General features: G+C 43.1%; 1 protein-coding gene across 3 annotated transcripts in view; it reads left to right on the plus strand.

Moving 5' to 3' along the window:
- MAPKAP1 (MAPK associated protein 1) overlaps window positions 1-22,203 on the plus strand; it is a 113,800-nt gene that overhangs the window by 76,606 nt on the left and 14,991 nt on the right. For 2 of the 3 annotated variants that reach the window (XM_088147012.1, XM_088147013.1), the window contains exons 8-10: window positions 2,699-2,806; window positions 10,907-11,053; window positions 17,190-17,327. In XM_088147012.1, the coding sequence (XP_088003138.1) occupies window positions 2,699-2,806; window positions 10,907-11,053; window positions 17,190-17,327 (393 nt within the window). The remainder of the gene's footprint in view (window positions 1-2,698; window positions 2,807-10,906; window positions 11,054-17,189; window positions 17,328-22,203) is intronic. The other variant, XM_088147014.1, reaches the window with a different exon arrangement.

Raw genomic sequence — 22,203 nt, forward strand, 5'->3', positions numbered from 1 at the left:
TTCCCCCAATGACCAACTTTTGGAAGCTCCCAAGTCAAAGGGAGCCAGAAATAGATGCATTACAGAGTCCTCTTCCCTGAATTAAATCAGTGTAGTGGAGATAGTTTTACTAGGGAAAAGTGGGGAAATGAAACATGGCTGGCTGGCTTATTTATTAGTTTCTTAGTTTATCATTTGACCATTCTTGCTTCTGCTGGTTCCTATAATAGGAAATGAAAACAAGATAGTTACATGTTAGGTTCTCCTCTTTACTAGAACACAGCGGCTCTTGCCTGCTTCTTGTTGCTCTTCGGCAACCTTGGGAAAGTTTCAGAAGAGGGGTGCAGGACTGATTGTAAAAGTTTTCTGGTCAGTTTTGGGACAGATAAGAATCTGAGCTTTATGGAGGCAGGTTTCATGCAGTAAACGGTGCCAGGGGCAGATTTTGGAACAGACTTAGCGTTTGGCTGATTCCCAGCCATGGAGACAAGAGGGGAGAAGCTGGGGGATCATTTTACACCAGGCTGCTCAGTTCTTAAGCTGTGTCTGACAGCACACATACACAGAGTTTCCATTTCAGCAAGCGTACTAGCTATTTAAACAAATAATAATCCTGAAGGAAAGGATTATTTTTTTCCCTTACTAGACAAAACTAGCTGTTGGTTTTCCTCTTCTTTGCCTGGGCTTTTCAGGCACTGTTTTGTTGTTGTGATTGCCAGTACTCATACAGGACAGTGTTTTTCCAAAGACTAGAAAAGTACACGTGCTATGTTGCAATCAGATGTAACACTTTTGCTTTTCTACATGACGCTGCTTGGTTGTGATGCCTTCTCTCCTTCCTTCCTTCCTTCCTTCCTTCCTTCCTTCCCTCCCTCCCTCCCTCCTTTCCTTCTGTTTCCTTCCTTCCTTCCTTCCTTCCTTCCTTCCTTCCTTCCTTCCTTCCTTCCTTCTCAAAGCCAATCTTCCTTCCTTCCTTCCTTCCTTCCTTCCTTCCTTCCTTCCTTCCTTCCTTCCTTCCTTCTCAAAGCCAATCTTCCTTCCTTCCTTCCTTCCTTCCTTCCTTCCTTCCTTCCTTCTTCTCCCTCCCTTTCTCTCCCTCCCTTTCTCTCCCTCCCTCCCTCTCCTTCCTAACATTATTGCTGTGACTATGGACTCTTTCTTTCTTTCTTTCTTTCTTTCTTTCTTTCTTTCTTTCTTTCTTTCTTTCTTTCTTTCTTTCTTTCTCATTTATTTCGCAGAGTGCAGTTGGTTTCCTAAATGCCTGGAACCAGCTACATGTGCTATTGCTGATTATGTTCGGCTGCAGAGGGAATTCACGACCCATTTTCCTCCCTGCGGCCCGCAGATCCGTTGCTTTTCTTGCATCTGCTTGGGAAGTCACCATGAGCTCGGGGCCTCCATTTTTCCCCAACAAATTAATGCAGCATCAGGAGCAAAATAAACTGGCTGCAAGAGGGCTTTTGATACTACTTCCAGGAGGAGAGGAATGGCGGGGGCGGGGGGGAGGCAGAGAAGGGAAGAAGAGTTCTAATTGAAATCTAAGTGCAGTAATTTTTGAAATCTAATGGGCTAATGTTCCCATCTTGTAGTCGTGCAACGTGTGAGGCTTCCACTTTTATTTTTATTTATTTATCCAACTGTATTTTAAATATATGGAAAACGCTTTGGTGGTTTTGAGTAATGGGAGAATTATTATAAAGGCTTAACTCCCAATTGGGTGTAGTGGCTTGCTCTTCCTGTCCACATTCTTCTCCATATCCCAGCCTCACTTATTGGATCCCCTCCATAAACAGTTACAGTAAAAAGCTTTTCAGGGAGTTGTTCTCAAAGGAGAACAACGGTTGAAAGTCAAGATTAGATCCCCTTGAATTCAGAAGAGCGTTTTTCCCAGTATCTGTTACAGCGGGCATTTTCATGTATTGATTTACTGATTGGCTGAATTAGAGGTGGGTGGGAGAAAGGCTCAGTGAGACCAGTGACCCATGCATGAAGCAACAGGGACCTTCCTCAGATTTGGGTAAATTCTGGGATGTGACTCGGAGACCCCAGCTTCCAGTGAAGTGACAAAGCTGAATCGTTGAACCTTAAGAGTCAGGCCTTGCTGGCCCATCACTGGGAATCCACAACTGGAGATTAGACATGGCAGCCAGCCCCTACGAGCAAATGCTTTAGTCTGAAAAAGGAGCCTTCCACTCCTTTCTTACTCTGGTACGTTATGCCATTGTCCAGGAAATCACCAGCTAGGATTCTTGTGTTTACATGCAACGGGAGGCGTGAATTCACAACACGGTCTAACCCTAACCCTAACCCTAACCCTAACCTTGGCAGACATGGGTTTCCTACTGCTCTCTGTCCTTTCATGCTAAAATGGAGCTAATACCTAAAACAAGGCTGTTACGTTGGTAGGAGAATGCAAAGACGTCCAAGGAAATAATGGGAAGCGTTTTGTTGCATTCGAATCCTGGTTGCATTTGAACCCTGCCTAAAGTGGGCTCCATAACCCACCCTTTCCCCCATGTCCAGATGCTGGGCCACCACTCCCATCCCCCTCAGCTTGCGTGGCCATTGGGGACTGGGGAGAATGGGTGTTCTGGCCCAGCACCCCTATTGATATACTAGCTCGGGGCCGCCTCTTCAGTTCTTCTCTGCCACCCAGCCATCGAGGATCCTCTTTGCAGATGGAAGGAGAGTTCCTGTAAAGTTTATTGTCTCTTTTCAGGGCCTCGATACCGCCTGGAGAAACAGAGCGAGCCAAACGTTCCCGTTGACTTAGACTGTACCTTGGAGAGCCAGAGCACTCTGGAATTCTGCCTCGTCCGCGAGAATAGTAGGTTGGCTCTTTTCCCTGACTCCCCTCCTTGCAGCACTTTATAAAACAGCTTTAAGCTCACGTAAGTTATGTCCCCTGGCTTTCCAGCCCAAGAGGCCAGCTGGCCCAGCCGAGTTGGAAGCGCCTCTGGTTCTTTTTCATTCCTTCTCCCCGAAGACAGCTCCCATCCTTGCCAAAAAGAGACTTCTGTTCCCAAAGAACAGAAAGATTGATTTCATAGCATTTCGGTTAAATAGTCTGCACCCTGTCACTCGGTTGAATAATCTGTTTTCTGCTCATCTCAGTTCTCGTAAAGTTGCAAGCTTTTGTGAAGCTTTCTCGTGCCCCTAGTGCTGATCAATCCTCCCCCTACCCTCCCCAAACCCAAATCTGCTGCGACGGGTTACCATTTCCTGATCAAGATTTTTGGCCTCATTCTTTCCATCCGCCAACTGTTCTTGACTTTCCATCACGTTGTTTCTGTGCCTCAGAGACCCTCAAAGCTTTTGTCTGCAAAATGTAACACTTCTACTACTAATGCTACTACTACGAATATGATTAATACTGCTGACGCTACTATTAAAAATTACGATTATAATACCAGCATTGTGCTTTGTGGGGTAGCAGAAGGCTACTCTTTGCCCCAACTTTGAAAATGTATTAAAGTAAACCTTAGAAGGACTTCAAAACTCTCCTTTTAAAAACGTGGACATTAACACTCTGGTTTCACCCATGTATATGGTGTGGCTCTGGTTGGTTTTCAGCCTCCAACACCCTGAGCCCCCCATCATTGCTCCTGAACCCCCAAAATCTGTTCATCCCCACACTAAGGATGGGCGTTTCAGCGGTCCAAATTGCAGGATTCCTGGAATCCAGGCAATCCTGGAGGAATCTCATTTCCTTAGGATTGCCACCTTTTAAACATGGCATTTAAGGCACATCCGGAGGGGGAGCAGAGGGGGGTAAAGTCCTGGACAGCTGGCACTCCGATCTTCAGATGCCCTGGAGATGTCTAAAATTGCCGTGAGACGTTTCCGTCTAATTTTAGCTACTGTAATTAAAATTAGCCATTTATTCAGATAAAGGATTTGCAGTGCAAAGGCATTTTTTTAATTTTTTTTCAGAAGAGCATGCATGCACACAGGCGCACACATTCTCTTTAAGGAGCTGAACAGATGCTAGAAAAACAAATGCCAAAATGCTCCATTTTGAGACATTGTATGTTTATATTTCAAGGGATTAAGTGAAAAATAAAGGGTTTTTTTTTTTTTTTTTGTATTATTAGCACAGCGAGATGTCTTCTTTTTCCACCCTGTGCTTACTGCAGTTGGGAAGATGAACAAAACTACTTCCCATATTTGGGAATGTTCAGTAGGATCTGTGCTGTAGTGGGATTCCCCCTCCCCTCCTCTCCCATCTCTCCGTCTCTCTCTTTTTAAGAGAAGTCCCTGAACTATTCATGGTTAATTTCCTTTTATACTTCCCATCCAGCTTCTGGAAAGTTCCTGGTTCTCATTTCATCATTAAATCGTAATTAGTATTCAAGGGAAATTGATCTTAATATATTAAAATTGGTTAAGTGCCTTTAGTCCTGTACCAAAGCCAATATCTTATTGGAAAATGTAATTGGGGACGCTGTGTATGTAATTAATTGAATTACAATTAAGAACTTTCATTAAGCAATATACCACTACATTAAAGCAATAAGGGAATGGGTTGGGGGATTTGGGGGGTGGATGTAGCGCAGCGCAGCTAACCTTTATTGTTGTTTTCTTGGGGGAAGAAGAGATGTGTTCATTCTTCTGGGGCTGGGACAGCTAAGTATTATTCCAGTCTCACTGGTACCAAAGTTTGCTTTAGTAACATCACAGCAGTAGCACGAGCAGTAACAGCTTGGGGTTCCTTCACCACCTTCCTAGCATCCTCCAGATGCGTTAAGACCACAGCTCCCATCACCAACAATTTATCTGTGGAAGCACTCCTTTGGAGAAACCTTCAGTAGAAAACAGGGAACAGTGTCTTTGAGATCACTTTAGCATTAATTGACGTTACCCAAAACCACGGGTACCAAAACACAGTTAAAACATAAGAACTAAAATGGCCCAAACCTTCCTAGATTTCCTAGCCTCACCTCTGGATCTTGTGAGACATCAGGGAAGGTTATCCAAACCTTGTAGGATTTGAGGTCCCAAAGGATGGCCTCCATTTCATTCTCACAACTAAGGGTTTGGTTGCTGTTAACCAATCCAACTTGGGCAACTTCCCGATAGGTGGGCTTCATCTCCCAGAATTCCCCAGCTATCATGGCTCTTGCTGAGAATCCTGGGAGAAAGTCCGCACGCTGCACTGGCATACGCCAACAGGCCAGACATCCTCATGGTTAGGTAAGGATTTGAATCCAAGGTGTTCTCATTCCTAGTCCAACATTCTAACCATTCCATCTCACTGACTCTGAAAGCTGTGTAATATCTGAGAAATTCTACCTTTCTTCATCGCTCTCTAGTTTTCCCTAACACATCATTTAACTACTCCCAAGAATCTAATTAGGGTTTTTTTTTTAACCTGCAAACGTGCAGGCTCCAAAACAGGCGCTCATCCCCGAATTTCTCTCCTAGAAGGAAAATCAGTTGTGATTTGCAGAATAATTCTAGCTCGCTGAGGGAGGAGGGTCTGCTATAATCCTAATAAGAAACATCACGTCTCCTGAACAAACTATAGGGTATATTATTATTTTATTATTCTTGTCTTGTTTTTGTGATGGCATTACAGGATTTTTCTCCCCTCTGTGAGTTGTTTTGTTATTTTTTATTGGCAGCAGAATGTCAACAGCCTTAAAAATAAATAGGAAAGATTTCCAAATGTTCAAGAGTAACAACCCCATACAGGTTTTCTCCAACCTGCCTAAATTAGGTTGTTGAAAAAGAGCAAAAAAACCCAAACATTGACTTGGTGGGAAAGGACTCTGTTTAGTTGTTGGTCCATGGAAGACATTTTGAACTAAGCAACCCTTCAGAGGTTCATGAAAATGGGAATCTACCACAGCAGGAGGACACCTGGTTTGGGCAAACTGCACCATTCAACCTCATTCTGCCAATTCCTATCATGATACTGTCAATAGATCCTAAAGGCTAAGAAGATAGTGAGTTCTATCATAGGACCGTGGAATTGTAGAGTTGGAAGAGATCACATGGATCATCTAATCCAGCCCTTTCCAACATGCAGGAAAACCATTTAAATTAGCCATAAGTGACTGTCCAGCCTCCTCTTAATAACCTCCAGAGATGGAGAACTCATCACCTTTGTAGGTAGAACATTCCACTGTTGTACCATCAGGAAATGTTCTTTATATTGAAAGGTAAACCTAACCCTACTTTATATCCAAGTAGCTGCAAGTTATACCTATTATTTCTGGTCCTAGTTTACATGGCCACGAAAAATAGTTCTGGGACATCCCAGTTGCTTCTCTTATGTGCCTTTTACAAACATGGCCATCCCCTAAGCCTTCTTTCCTCCAGATGGGACATCCCAAATTCCTTCAGTCTGTTCTCATAGGGCATATCTTCAAGTACGTTCACGGCCCTCCTCTGAACCTGTTCCAACTTGCCAATATCCATCTGGAAATCTGGTACCCAGAATTGTGTCTAGTCCCAGTTTAGTTCTAGTCGTGATTTTGTAGGCATCTTCAATAACCCCAGAAGCTTTAAAGCTTCAAGGTTGGACCTGGACATCAAATGTCAAGCTACACATTTCATAGCAATATTTACAATTGGCCATATTGAGACAGAAATGGTTGTGACAAGACCAGAGAAGCTATTCCCATTTCTACAGGCCCGAGTGGTTACAACGGCATACGCCAGCTAAACGTGCAAGAGTTATCCGGTCCATTCTGAGGCATCAAGGAAGTCAGACAAACCTGATTTATTTTACAGATTCGGAAGTCCTGTCGGATTTCACACGGCATAGCATTGGGGTGTGAAATTGTAATGACGGGGCCATCTGCCTGAATCTTCACATACCAATTGAGTCTTTGCCTTCTGCATTCTATTGAGAGTTATTTGTTGTTCTTCTGAGCATATTTTATCTACTCCTCTTGCTCCCAGTCCCATTTCTCCAAATAGTAGATGGACTTTGTTTTGAAGGCAAGGGAAGCAGCTTGAGAATGGTGACAGCAACAGCAGCCTGGTTAATAACTGAAATGGCTGCTCTCCTCATCTGGGCCATTTACATAAGCAGAAAATGAATAACTTTGGGCTAAAACTGCTCTTTTCCCTTCCCCTTAAAACTTTGGGCCAGCCAGGGCCAATAAAGTCATTGTGTGTTGGAGAGAGGTTTGTGCTTGACAGAATCCATCCACCCGTTAAGGAAGGCAAGACAGAAGTTAGAAAAAGCCAACAAAGATATTGGAGGACAGAACTGTGTGTGACATGGTGGTTGTCTTGAATCCCCAAGCTAATCTGTTCCCTCCTCACATTTGTGGTTGAGGGAGCTACCCATTTAACAATGCTGAGTAAGATTCAGCCATCACTCTGATTTGCTTTGTATTTGGCACGTGGAGAAAATTTACTAGACTGCTGCCCGTAAAACAACATCTAACTCAAGTTCTATTGAACAGATGGAGGGTGCCCTGTGGGCACCTTTTCCCTGGGGGGGACCATTTGGTGTAGACCAGCCTGTTCAATAAGGCTGTGGTTTTCCAGATGTTGCCGAATAGAACTCCTGACATCTCTCCCTGTTGGTCAGACTGGCTGAAGACTCTTCCTCTAGAAGAGGCCCCAGGGTGCTCAGCCCTATTGTTGGTCACACAGTCAGCCAGATGTTTACCCTGGATTTGGCATTTTTATCCACCTATCAAGGCCTTCCCAAGGACCTGGGATAGGCAGATGTTGTTGTTTGATGGTTTGAAGGTGTTAAAGATATCATCGCAGGATATAAGCCGTTCCAAGGAAACGGAACTGACTAATGGTGATTTTTGTCAATGCCGATGGTCTTCAAGTGGTGCTCCAGGTATTTTGGGATTGCACCCGAGGTGCATCATCATCATCATCATCATCATCATCATCATCATCATCATTATTATTATTATTTGCACAGTCAGCCAGATGTTTAGACTGGATTTGGCATTTTTGTCAAGTCCTTCCCAAAGCATACAAAGAACAATTATTATTATTAGCCCTGGCAAATTGGAGGAGCTGGGCTTTTCTAGCCCTGACGCCAGGCTATTTTAGCATACATTTCCTTTTTATATCTATATCTATCTATATCTATATTTATAGGCATTTTTATTTCACATCTAAACCTGGAGGTGTTTTGCCTAGTACAAGTTGCCTAATGTTTGGACTATCCATTTATATACCTGTGGATTTGGAAAGGTCAGAGCTGGGGGGCGTTACTGCCCTGACCCAGTTTTCAGTGACATAAACTTTCACAACAAATTAATATACAGAAATTGACAAGACGCATTTGCAATTTACTACCACTTTTCAAGCTTCTCCGCTAAAGTCCATCTTGTCGTGTATTTCTTTAAAAAAAAAGTTTTCATTAATCTCCCCACGACTAAATATAGAGCTGCGAAACTGGCAGTTGTTTTGGCTTCTAAGGCTACATTAGCCAGCGTATTAAACAAAATGTGTCACTCTCTCAGTGTCTTCTGCAAGAAGCTTAATCAATTTTCTCCACTGTATCCACGCTCCACTTTATCTAAAAGCATCTGTATTATCATCTACAGCTAAGATGCTTTATTAGCAGTTGGCATAGAAATTGCTCTGTGAGAAAAAAAAAATTCCTGTCATGTTGTAGGGATTTTTAAAATGGTGTTAATCTGATATCATAGAATGCAATGTTTTCCTTTTCCTTTTTTTCATAATCGGCATTTTTTTGCTTAATGATTTCCTCTCCTTTTTCTTATTTGGGAGGACATTCTATTCTGCAGTGGCAAAGAGAACACTATGAATAATATTTGGGATTCCCAGGATGAGCTTTTGAACTTTGTTACTACTATTCCTTAAGTGATGGCTCAAGGTGCTACTTTTGATCTAGACAAAATTCCCACAGTCGATTTACGACATCTGAAATTTACCTTCCTGGGAGAAAAGGCACAAAACCATCCATTTGTGTGGTAATGAAAATATATTCCAGTACCCAGGCAGATGGGCATAGCTGCTGATTATATAGCCATTCCAGGTGCATTAAAACTCCAGGCCCCAGAATTCTCAGCTTGCGTGGCCCACTGAATCGTGGGAGTGGCCTTCCCAACCCATTTGGAGGCATGAGGTTGGAGAAGACTGCTCTGCAAAACGGAAGAGGAATAGGAGAGAAATTGCTCTGAGCTTTGTAGGACTGATCATCTCCCCCACAGATGAGGAAATTAGGGCTGCAGTACCCAAGTCTCAGAGGCCAAGACCTTAATATTCCAAGACAATACCAGCATTGCTAGCTGTTGTATAGTAACTCAGTCTGTTGATCTGGCTAATGCAGGCAGATGCCCGGAATTAAACTTGAGCCCTTCTGTGTGCAAAACAGATGGTCTGCACTGAGCTACACTCCCTTCTGTTCTTATGTGCGTATGCTCGTTGACTTAAAAAATAAAGGGGGCGGGGGAGTGACATACTTTGGATCTTCAAGAGTTGTTGCTCCCCAGAAGTCAAGGGTGATAGGAATTTCAGTCTAACAAGACCTGACAAGCTACAGGTTCCTTACCTCTTAGTCCCATCCACCTTTAATTCTAAAAAGGCTTCTTTAAGGATTCAGAAATATGATAGAAATGCTAACATATTAATTATAATAAGGAGCCCAGCAGGTACAGCAAATTATTCACTTTAGGAAATACAGTACATGCCTCAATTTGTCTGATTAACATATACCGGGTATGATCCAAACTAAGTAAACTGAACTTAGCTTGAGAGGGGGTGGGAAATGAATGGCATTAGCCATGGTTGAAGTCCCATCAACTTAAATTCAAGTAACTTAGTCTGGGTTCAACCAATATGTATAAGAAGTTCCTGGGTCACACTAACATTCCTTTTTCCTCTTCTAAGAGGAAAAGTCACCAGCGTGACTTATGAGATCTGTCTGAAGTTTCTGTTTCATTCATTCATTCATTCATTCATTCATTCATTCATTCATTCATTCATTCACTAAAGACCAAAAGGGATACCCATTCAAGATCTGTCCTGTTATCGCTGACCCATTCATTGTTATGGACCTCTCTCTCTCTCTCTTTTTTTTTTTTTATGGTTCTACTTGCCTATAATTAACTATGTCAGGTTTGACTCGAAGAAGTGGATGAAAATGCTAAAAGATGATTCAGTGCTAAGGGTGTTGGGGAGACATTTGAAAGTCAAATATTTTCATCCTGAATTTCTAAGTAATTATATACCTCCAATACTGGCACACTGAGCACTGATTCTTCAGTCTGATCCAGTGTGTTTTTTGAGAGCTTTTTGGACCAAGATGTCTGGGGTCAAGCACCACACTGAGCTGTGCTTTGTTTTCTAAGTTAACCGAACAGACCACAACTGGCTGCCTTCTTGTGACATGCTAAGCCACAGTAAACCATAGTTTACAAATCACTGTACTGTGGTTCGTAGGGCACGCTAAGCCAAGCCATACTGTATCCCAACTGCTTTCCAATATCAGCATAATAGCATCTACTCTTCCAGCCCAACCCTTCAGCCCAACCCAACCCAAATCCAGTCCAACCCTCTGCTCATTGCAGGAATGCATCTCTCCTGCATGTACCAGCCTGTGAGATATTTGTAGACTGCTATCATATCTTCCTTCAGTCTTCTCAAGTTTACCATGCCCAGCTTCTTTATCTGTTCATTATGGAGCTTGGGTTGTAGATTCTTGATCACCCTTGCAGCTTTTCTCTGAACCTGCTCCAACTTTTCCATGTCTCTTCTCCAAGATGACACCCAGAACTTGACGCAATCCCCACCTACCTTCCAACCACCACAGGGTACAATAACACTATTGCCTCCTATGGTGTGGTGACCCTTTTGAGTTACTACAGCCCAAGGTTGCCCCAGCCTCTTAAGTTGCTGCATCGCTGAATGATTTGCCCTCCCGTGTCTCAGTGGCAACCAGACTTTCTCTCTTTCTTTCTCTCTCTCTCTTTTGGCGGAGGCTCGAGAGGCGAGGAGATCTCGGAGGAGGATCCACAGATTGACATCGCGACTGTCCAAGATATGCTAAGCAGCCATCACTACAAGTCTTTCAAAGTCAGCATGATCCACAGACTCCGGTTCACCACGGACGTTCAGTTAGGTAAATCAGTGTGTGTGTGTTCGATGTCCTTTCCCATTACCTTTTATCGGTCCAGTTGGGTCCAGCATCTTTCAACAAACCTGATCACACAACCTGAGGATTAACAACCTCAGCAAATGTGGCCAAAGACAATTAAAAATTGTTGCAATTAAAAATCTATAGGCTACGTCACTTCCCCCACCCGGTCTCCTAATATTTGTATCCCAACCACATTAAGATGATGTTCCTTGGGTTCCTTCAAGAGAAAATGTTCCTGCTGCTCCTTTCCTACTTCACGTTCGTTTCAGAAAAGGGGATTCATGTCTTAGAAAAGCACAGAGCAGCGTTTTCAGTAGCCCCCATTTTGTGATGAAATTTCCCATTGAGGACAGCCGTTGAAAACACAAATAGAAGAAGGAAAAGTCGAGAAAAAGGGTCTGGATGTGTGTATTCATCTGAACGAATCAAAGCGTTGCAGCATTTGGGCAACCTTTCTTTTTACATGCAGACTGCTTTTTCCCAAAGCTGGGAAAATATAAACTGCAGCCCTTTCATCTCTGGAGACCCTCGGTGTGTGTGCATGTGTGTGTGTGTAGGAGAACCAAGTGCAATTATTTATTTCCCTCAAAGTTAAAACCACAAAGAGGTTTTCTGTTTCCCTTTTTCTCCATTGTTGTTTCTCTCTCTTTTTTTTTCAACTTTTCATTGCATTTTGTTTTCCTTTCCTTTCTTTCTCCCTCTCCCCCCCCCCCCGCCCCCTCCTTGCACTGTCTTGTTAAGGAAGGATTTATATACTGGAGTTGATGGAGGCATGTTTTCTGCTTGTGAGCAAACTATCTTGGGGTGATAGTTTCCTTCCAGGGAAGTTTGACTCACTTGTATCTGGAATCTGTCAGAAATAAGAGCTTGAAAAGGTCATGACAGATCACCAAAGACAAATGGTTAACCCAGGGAGTCTTTCTGCCGAGAAACAAATAGCTTTCCCTTGTACCAAAGTGAGGGAACAAACCTGCTGTATTTGTGGAAGAGCTGTTACACATTTTATCCCTCTCTCCCTTGTTCTATCCCTCTCTCGCTTCTCGGCAAATCCATATCTGTGTTAATGTTATAATCCTCCTATGAATTTTTTTTTTTTTTTTTTAAGGGTGGCTTCTTTGGACCTCAGGTCTCCCCCTCTGCCCCAAACGGGTGTGTGTCCACCACTTCTCCCGTGCGGTCAACTGGGAAGCAGATTGCTGGGATCCTCCCAGACTGTGCAAAGGCGAGATGGGGGGCCCTCATTCCTTCACCTTTATTTGTGAATTTACTTTTGAAGGGAGCCAAAAAAAAAGGGAAAGAAAAGAAAAACACCATCAATATGCAGACATCTGTGGTGGCCTGATTGGCGTCTGCGCCACCGGAGGCTGACTCCCCTCCATCCTGCTCCTCCTTGCTCCTTCTCTACCCCATGAGGCTCCTTTTCCATCCATGTGCTTTATGGGGGATGAAATGTGACACAGCATTGGGGACAAAGGACCTGTTTCTGCAGCCCGCTCTCAGAATTGATTTTGGCAGTAGGAAGAGAAGGTTAACAGCCCAGTTTAAATAGGGAAGTTTGCTTCACCCAAACAATTCCAGAGCTATCGGGGTGGGGGTGGGGGCAAAAAGTAATCCCCTTTACCCCCTGACTGGGTTAGAAAGTTGCTAGGCTCATTTTAGTTACGAGGGAGGCAGTGATGAATGGAGTGTATGAAATGCAGTAAATCTTCTCAGGTAGAACAGCCAGCTGCGGGAAACTTGCCTGCCATTAATTCAGGTTTAGGGAACCAACCTGGGCTGTATTGCCTCTGCTGGTTGGGGCTGCTTGATGTTCGGGCTCAGCACTGTTGGGAGCCCCTCATTCTGGAGACATTGTTGGGAGCTGAAATTAGAGGAGGCAGGCCCAGACAGAGGGGAGCAATGAGTCCGTGGAGGTGAAGCCATCCTTCCTCTTGATACGAGAGAAGAGGACTAGAGCCGAGGAACAGCATCTCAGTTCAGGCTTGACCCGCAAGTGTTGTATAGAATTGCTCCAACGCTATGTCTTCCAGTATGTTGGTGCAGCTCAAGGCAGCAAACCCTCAGAGAGGGTGGGGGAGCCCGAGAACGAATCTGACAAAGGACGTGCGGTCCTGCAGAAGCAGGTGGGCGCACGAGCAGGTGCGCAAGCGATGCGCCGATAGGGCCGTAATAGATGGGAGCGAACCTCAACAATTTGCCGATAAAAATAATAGGAAGTTTAAAGTGCTTTCTAGGCGATAAAGCGGAAGGCGAGGCGGGATGGGGAGAGATGGTCCCCCAGCCTCTGCCTTCTTTTGTGTGTGTGCACGCGCTCGTGAGCAAAGGAGCCTCCGTAGCAAAAGATTGATGCCACGAGAAGTGACCTTGGCTTGGAGCAGCAGTCGGTGATGTATGTATGAGCATCTCTCAGCTAAATGGACCCAGATTTGTAGTACTAATATACATGGAAGCCCAGAACCACACTCTGGATGGCAATAAATCAACAGCCACTTTGGATGTCATTTCTGGTTTATATTCTACTATTGTTCTATCACTTTAATTCATGTCAGTATCATCTGTTCATCTGGAACAGTTTTATATAATTTTCCACTGGAGCTACCTGACAAACCCTATCAAATTAACACGGGCGCATTAACGCTGTTGACTCTGCCGCGCGGATTCTAGAAGGAGCCTGAAATGAAATGTGTGTTTCTTGTTCGCCTTCTTTCATTTCTTCTTTTTTAAAGATCAAAAGGAAGAAACCATGAGGGTTCTTCATACTTGTTTGTTATAATCTACTGAAGGAAGGATAGGGAGAGAGATCTGGTTGATTTCCCTGATAAAGGATCAGGGTATCTTCCTTTTTTCTGTCTGCCTCATTTTGGGCTGCTGCTTGCTGGATTTTTTTTTATTTTTTTTTTTAAAGCCACGAAGAAATTTGAACATCGAGCGACAGCTGCTGGTAATATTTTCACAGGGAAGATATGTGGATTTTGGACAACTCATGATGAGGCTGCCTGGAGTGAAATGTTGCAATAAAGAGGCACTTTTCTAATGAAGGATCTAGTGCTCTCGTGTTATTTTCACACTCCTGGCATCCTTTTGGGCTCTTGACATGGTGGGTAATTGAAATAAGGTCCCTCGTATGGGAGGGGTAGCTACCCCGTGACAAATTGTACCGCTTGATTAATTGAAATGTGCCTCTCTGCTCGCGGAGCTAATGCAGACTCTCCTGGAGTGGTCAGATTCCAAATGAGAGTTACGCTACATTTGGCACCTGCAGGAGCTAAGGTTAACACAACATGTTTGTAGGTTCCCTCTCCCCCCACCCCCACCCCGCTTCCAATTTCAACCATGCACTTCGACAGGCCGAGCAAACGAGAGAGGCAGCCCCGGCTGCCTCCTTCCATCCTGGTGGGAAGGGAGTCGCCAGATCTGCTTGCAGAATTGCCTTGAAGCCAGTGGATTTAATCAGCATATAAATGGGGATGGGGTTGAGATCCCAGAAGCTGCCATAGTTTCATGATTCGCTGGTGTGGCCACTGATTCTGCTTGGATCCCAGAGTGAGACTCTGGGATCTGTGGTTGCACAGACAAGGAACCAAGAATATCGGCTCCAGATTAATTACCCTTCTCCCATTTACTGGGCTCGTACAACCCTAGTTAGCACATCCCCCCCCCCCCACCTGACCATCTTTTCATTTGATGGCAACTGCTCTGGCAGAAGAAAACAGCAGTTGCCAAACATCCTTTGTGTTTGTAAGGTCAGTGTAACAAGGCAGGTACACACCACGTAGGAAGGTGGCCAGTGATTAATATTGGAAAACTAATTTTGTCCATTCAGAATCAGCTTTTTAAAAAAAAAAATGGTATCCACATGTCTCCAAACTTGTAATACCATAATCTTGGATTCAACTGAGTGCTACAAGTCCCATACTACAGACATTTCCTTTTCCTTCACTGCAGAAGTGAATAACTCTCTCAAGGGCAAAGCTAAAACTCTGTGTGGGGGCAACCAGAAATAACTGTTGAGTAAGATGCAAACAACTTAAGATGTAGACCATAACTGAATTACCTTCCCAACTCCTCTTGCTATTGGGAGTTGACTCTTTTCATACACGTCTTGAATATTTGGAGTCTTTTTACAGTTTTTACAGTTCATGTGAAGGGGGCCGTGTTCCTTAATAGAACGATTCTCCAGTGTCTTCTTGATAGTGGGCTAATTTGTGGTTTGATGGTTCAGCTGTTAGGTTCAAAATGTGTTTCTCTCCATATGACTTTCTCCAATCATTATGACCTATCTCAGATAGGTAGCTGGTGGCTATTTAGACAAAAACCTTTTCAGTATTGTCTCCCAAAATTTGGAGTAGTCCCCTGAGAGTGCTTCTCACTCACATCAGGAAGCAAACCCAGTTTCATTTCAGCAGGCTTCTCCCTTCTGAATGTTGCTTTAAATAAGATTTGCTGTCATTTCTGATCTTTTACTGTGTGTAGACAAAGGTGTGAATGTGGTTCCTGCAGCTGTTTTATTGAAACCTTCAGTTATCTGTTTTGATCACTTTCTTTAGGCATTTGCTGTCAAAAGGCTAATGAAAATGAGCAATAAAATGCAAGAAGCAAAGATATTTCTTTCCTAATGAATTAGTAAACTTTCTTTGGACAAGCCTCTAGTTTCACAGTATCAGTTTCCAATTTTAATAAAGCAGTAGGGGCCTTCTCGCTTTCTCAGACTTTCTATAACAACCAGGTTTTGGATTGAAACAAAGAAAAGCAGTGTATCTTTCCAAGAATTAGACAGTTATGAAATCTTCTCATTTTGCTACCACGCTCTTGGTAGTTTAACCATATTTTTGTGGTTGGATTACATTTGGCAAAGCGAGTGACAAAGTGGGGGAAATAAAGACGGGTTCCTTAGCACTTTCTGGCTTCTATTTTTGCAGTAAAGATCTTTTCTTTCTAAAGAAATCCAAATGAAAAATCAAGAAAGGGCTCCTGCAACATTTTGATTTTAAACAAAGGAATAGCCTTCCCCGCATGTTGCTTTTAAATACTCCTTGTTCCTTTTGCCTATTTCAGTGTGACCTTGACCTATAACTCATGACCTAAAAATGTAATTACTTTTAAGTCTTTCCCGCACAGCTGCCACTATGAAAAAGTGTAGAGAGAGGTTTGGTCACTCATGTCAGAAGAGAAACCTTGTAATTGTAACTTAAGCAATGAGACGCCGTCTGTTTCAGCTCCGCACGGCAAGGTTGTTGCTCTGGAGAAGGGGGTTGTTTGGGGGGCGGGTGGAAACCCAACCAAAATAGAATCTGTAATAAATTACAGAGTCTCTTGCAGAGTAAATTAACTTCTCAGTTTTCTCTTTGGGCATCTTGAATGAGTGGAATGGTGGTTTAAGTTGGGTTTTGTTTTCTTCCTCCTCCTCCTCCTCTTCTTCCTTTCCTTCTCCTTCTCCCCTTTTCCTCCCCACGGCACTTCAAAACAGCTTACCAAACAGAATTTTCTATTTACATACCAGAAAATCTTGTAAGGATTGGTGGCTAAAACTGAACACACAGTAGCATTAGTGTCTGGCTTACACATGCAGTGCTGGTGGTCATTGTATCCCTTGTAATAGATTCATCTCCTTCCCATTCCTGACATAGGTGTTTCAGGAGTGATGTGGGAAAAGCCAGGATGGTACAGCAATATTGTCTCTCTGTCTCTGTCTGTCTGTCTGTCTGTCTGTCTGTCTGTCTGTCTGTCTGTCTCTCTCTCTCTCTCAGTAACTATGAGACCTTTGCATGTTTAGAGGTACAGTTCATTATTTCCCTGGGCTGCTGGCTGCCTCAGTTCCTGAATAAAAATTCAAAGGGTTAGAAAATTCTGATATTGCTTGAACATTCAAAAACGTCCCCCACTTAATCCTTCATGAAACTTCTTCCTCCTCCTCCTCCTCTCAGCATAAACATATATATAATGCTGGTAGTCATTAACATCTCTCTGCTATTAAGGATTGGTGTGGTATGGTGTGGTGTGGTGTGTGGTGTGCCACACTCAAAAAATGGGGAGAGGGCATTTAATTTGCTTCTTCAGTGTCTTACTATTAATGTGGAGTTTCCGTCCCTCCTTTTATGGATGTTATCTGGGTCTTCAGGTATTTCAGGGGACAAGGTGGAGGTGGATCCTGTGACCAATCAGAAAGCCAGCACAAAGTTCTGGATTAAGCAGAAGCCGATCTCCATTGATTCTGAGCTCCTCTGCACTTGTGATCTTGCTGAAGAAAAGAGCCCAAGTAAGTAACCTAGCTTGTCTTTCTGGTGTTCTTATCTAGGTGTTCCCTGGTCTCCTTCTCGTAAGGAACCAAAGGACAGGAGGGCATATCCTCCAAGTCTTCCTTATGCCAACTGAACCCTGCTTGTTAAAAGTCAGCCTTGACGAGAGCTCACCGGTATCTAAACCAGCCTTCCCAGTTGGCCTCCAGATTGGTAAATCAACCCCCAGAATTCCTTAGCCCAGCCAGCCATTTCTCAACTAACTGGAAGTTGAGGGGTACCTTCCAGATGGGTCAACTTTTAATTCCAAAACTCTGTAGCTGGCTTGCCATTCCTGAGCATTCTCGGGGTGGAAGCTCAACCAACTGTAGGAGACTCTAGTTGGATAAGATTGACCTTCAAGACATATAGGTGAGTTTCTGAAAGCAGATGATACAGTTGCAAGATGATACAAAGGGCTTCCTTTTTTCTAACTAGGGACTCAAGTGAGGTTTCCAATCAGTCCCCTGTAATTTTGGTTTCTTAGAACGTCTTGGATCCCCATGTGTTTCCCCCATGGTCATCCCTAGAAAATCAAAATCGTGGGCAGCTGCATCCTGGGGCTTTCTTTTGAATGGTGACTACCAGCCCAAAGAGAAAGTAAGCTGATGGCACTTGGGAGAAGAAGTGGTAGGACTTAGCTTCACAATTTACAGTATCTAAATTTCTTGATGATCTTCTTGTGTAGTATCCTATGTCATCTCTGCTGCCAATGGTTTAAACCATGTTATTGTTGGTTTCCTGTATATGTGAGCAATGTACATGTGTGTATGTGAGACAGTCCATAAGCAAGAATACAAACAGAGGGAGGTGGGATCCAAAGAGATTCACCATCCTCCTCTTGGCATTTCTCTACCTGCAATCATGTTTTGCTCTCTCCTGTTGCCCTCTGGAATTTGGAAGGGAAGAGACCCTTGCAGTTATTTTTATAAGCAGTCACTATTTTGATGATGATGATGATGATGATGATGATGATGATGATGATGATGATGGTTGGCCGCACAGTCAGCCAGATGTTTAGACTGGATTTGGCATTTTTATCCACCTATCGAGTCCTTCCCAAGGACCTGGGATGGGCAGATGTTGTTTGATGGTGTCAAAGGTATCGTCATAGGATGGAAGCTGTTCCAAGTCAAGCTGCCTTTTGCAATGGACTGATGGTGATGGTCATTTTGTCAGTTGTTGTTGTTATTATTATTATTATTTTGTCCCTCTCCTCAAAAAAGAAAGCAAGAAAGAATCCCTGTGAGCCATGATTATTCGGTGTCTGGCTGACCTCCCTTTGGGCAGACGCCAGCAGCAGTTTCCTGTCTATACCTTTTTGATTCACTCTCCCACTTGAAATGTCAAAGGAGTCTCCAGGGACTTGGAGCCAACTGTGTAGGTTGCACATGGCTTGAAAGGAACTTTGCTCTTAACTACACCGAACGTCATCCCTGCACAGAAGGACAAAGAGCAAACCTGCCAAGCTCCTTATGGGAATTCAGTCAAGAATTCTTCCCTGGCACCACATGGTACCTTGAGTAGGGCAAGAGGCATTCTTGCTTCTAGGAAAATTCAAGTAGTAGGGAACTGTTCCAGTTTCAAATCCCCTTTGGTTACTTCTCTCCAAGGTACATCATGCTTTTAAAATTAAAACAAAATCTGGCCCCAGTCCTCTGTGTGCTGATAATCTGGATCGCTGTCCCATGATGCAGCTGGTTCAAGTTGATGCTTTTCTTCGATGAGTTGCTTTTGAACTTTGAAGAAGGGAAGGAGTGCTCATATTTGGGTTGATGAAGGAATGACTCTCTCTTCGTAGCCTGGCGATCTTATCAGCAAAGTGATATATGTTTGTAGCAGAGTTTACATCAAAAATTATTCCTGGGGCTTCCTTGAAATGAATTATGGCAAAAGGAGTGAGGCGGAGGGGAGATAAAGGTTTTTGAGTTCTGCAATATATTTTGTTTCCATGTTTTTATCTCTTGTAACACAACCATCCTCCATCTAGTCTTTCCAAGGCACACCAAACCGTGTCACAAACGGATGGCTGTGCTGTTCCGCCATGCAGAGACACCTTTGCTCTTTTGTTAAAAACAGACGCCTTCTCTGAAGGTATTAACTTGTGAGGCTGATAATAAACTTGTTTCCTTACCCTGCAAGGCGTGTGAACACACAAGAATAGCTTTTGCAAATTTTTTCCAAATAAGGGCATCAGTGAGCATAATAAATCAGCCATCTATCAAACCAGACTATTGGATTATTTCACCAACCTTTTCTGGAGCTCAGCACCATCTAGTGCAAGGGGAGAGGCACTACCATGACCACCACAAAATCTGCCCCAGATTTCTAGAGATCCCTCATCCTCAAAAGAATTTGGCCACCTCATTCCAAGATCTCACGCAGTCCTTTAGAAAAACGTTGACTTTTCAAGAGATCTCTCTGTTCTTCTTCAGGAGGGTTGGGCTTGCATGATGTTTCGTTCGCTCCCAAGATTTTAGTCACAGTTGTTTAGATTGTTTAATTTAAAATTAGTTTTGAGGGATCTGGGTGTCATACATGGCCATCCTTATCCGGGGTCTCAAGTGAGAAAGTATTTCTCAGGCTTGCCACTGAACATTTTTTATTTTATTGTTTTATTCATTTATATTTCAAATCTGTCACTGCCCACCTCACTGCATTCTCCTTCAATATCAACATCTCTTGATGCCTCTCTTTATTCAAAGCATATGTTGTACCATTGAGCTAAGTTTCTCCTTCTCTAGGGGAGGCCCCCAGTATTTGCCAAAGAACCCAGAAATGAAAACATTGAGACTTTTAAGATTATGACTTAGATTGGAAAGAATTGGTCAATAGGACTTCCTTAGTTTCTCTTTTCTTATTTATTGGCTCTTGCTTGATCGAGGAAAACACAGGACATAAACAAAAGATGTTGGAATTACATGGGCTCTAGTGCTAGCATACATCATAACATGGGGAAAAATAAGCATGGATGGCTGGATCTTCTTCTGAAATTTATCATTTCAAAAGTGAGTTCACCTTCTGTCTTTTAACGCTCGACTTCATGGCCACTCAAGGAAAATGGCTGGCAACAGTTTCAGAATTCATGTTTCTTTTTTCTTAATATACAGAATGAATTCCCGTGAGAGGGTTAGATCTCACAGGACCATCAAGAGCTGTTTTCTCTTAAGTCAGACCATTTTCACCCATCCCAGTACGTCCTTCCCTGCTACTGCTGTCTGAACAGGCTAAAGATCAAACCCAGAACTTCTCCATACAAAGAAGCTATATCATTGAGTTTTCGTTTATTTATTTTATTTATTATTTATTATTAAATTTGTATGCCGCCCATCTCCCCCAGTGGGTGACTCTGGGCGGCTCACCATTAAAAATCCAAAGCCTATAAACAATTAAAATATCCCATAAATAAATACTCAATCCATTAAAATCCACTATAAAACAAACCCTATACATAAATACTAAAGACATTCAAGATGATGGGGGGGAGTAAAATCAATTACCCCACAAGCCACCCCACTGATGCAAGTTTTGGCCCTACTCCTGTCCGTTTTCCCTGAGTTTCTGCCCCCTACAGGACTTTTCCCTGGTTTCTCAGCTCAACCTTCCCACCCATCTCTGCTATAGTCTACTTCTGAATTTTTGATTATTTTTTTCAGTGGCCAATAATTCTTAAATCAGCATTTAGTTAGAAACTTTAGCTGAACCTTTCAGGCTGGGCCCAGAAATCTGTCAAGTGGGGAGAAATGCTGAGTATAAAGAGAAGGGTCTTACATTGCCCTGAGCCCAGCTTTTTATGCTTATGGCCTATCTGAAATATTCATTAAGACTTAATACAAGAGTGGGTCTCACTGATGTTAGAAGTTCAGCAGATGTCCAAGAAGTTTCAAATGTTAAAATGGTCCTGACCTTCTCATCTGCCAATCCTGTCTCAGTGGTCTTTGTTGATCTGGAAGGACACATGTTCACTTCTTGGATTAGACTGAATCTGCCTGTTTGAACTCTGATGCAAGGAGCGATATTAATGGCCTCCCTTGTAAAATCTTCAGCATCCCTATTAGAATCTTTGCAAACATCTCCTCTACAAAGGGTTTATTTTAAATCAGCCTCTCCTTTGATTATCACCAAAGATTTTGCTGATTTTGAACCTTGAGGAGGAAGCATCCTGTCGTTAAGAAGGAAGATTTAAGCCTTAATAAAAGAGGCTGCCATTTTTATAGCCCCCAGAAAGAAGCCCTATGTCTCAATTAAGCACACATAATATAAAGTCTTAAGGAAGCCACATAATAAGCTTAATGTGATTATATCCTCTGGCAAAGCATAATTTAAAGGAAATCTGATTCTCTTAATATCTTGTTACATTGTTGGAAAAAACAGGTTGGGAACCAGTTCTGAACACCACTGTCCACTGTAGAACAACTCCGTGGATAGAACAGGACCAGTGGCAGCCCAAGGAAGGTTGGGTCAACCACATTAGTACCATATCTTCTTGGCTAAACATTCAAATGAACAATTTACTGTAGCCTCAACACTCATTTTGTTTGCTGAATGTGCGACCTTCTGATCTGGAGCGGTCTGTTTTTGATCAAAGCCAGAGTGTCATAAGAACATGACATAAATCAAAACATAAAGAGAGTTATGTTATGGCATCATATCAGACTTCCCCCTAGGTCAGCCCTTTCCAATCTGGTGTGCCTGCCAGATGTGTTGAGGTTGCAGCATCTGGAATGCTCAGAGAGTACAACCAAGGAAGTCCTGGCCCTCATACATCTGGAAGGTGCCCTCAGATGTGGGGAATTTGGAGGGGGCTGCTCTTAATTCTGCTTCCCACAGATGTTTTTAGGGAAACCCAGAGCAGAT

This window comes from Python bivittatus, unplaced genomic scaffold, assembly GCF_059951505.1.
Source record: "Python bivittatus isolate LINGU-HERP-01145 unplaced genomic scaffold, Pbiv_v1 ctg000160_np1212, whole genome shotgun sequence".
NCBI lineage: Eukaryota > Metazoa > Chordata > Lepidosauria > Squamata > Pythonidae > Python > Python bivittatus.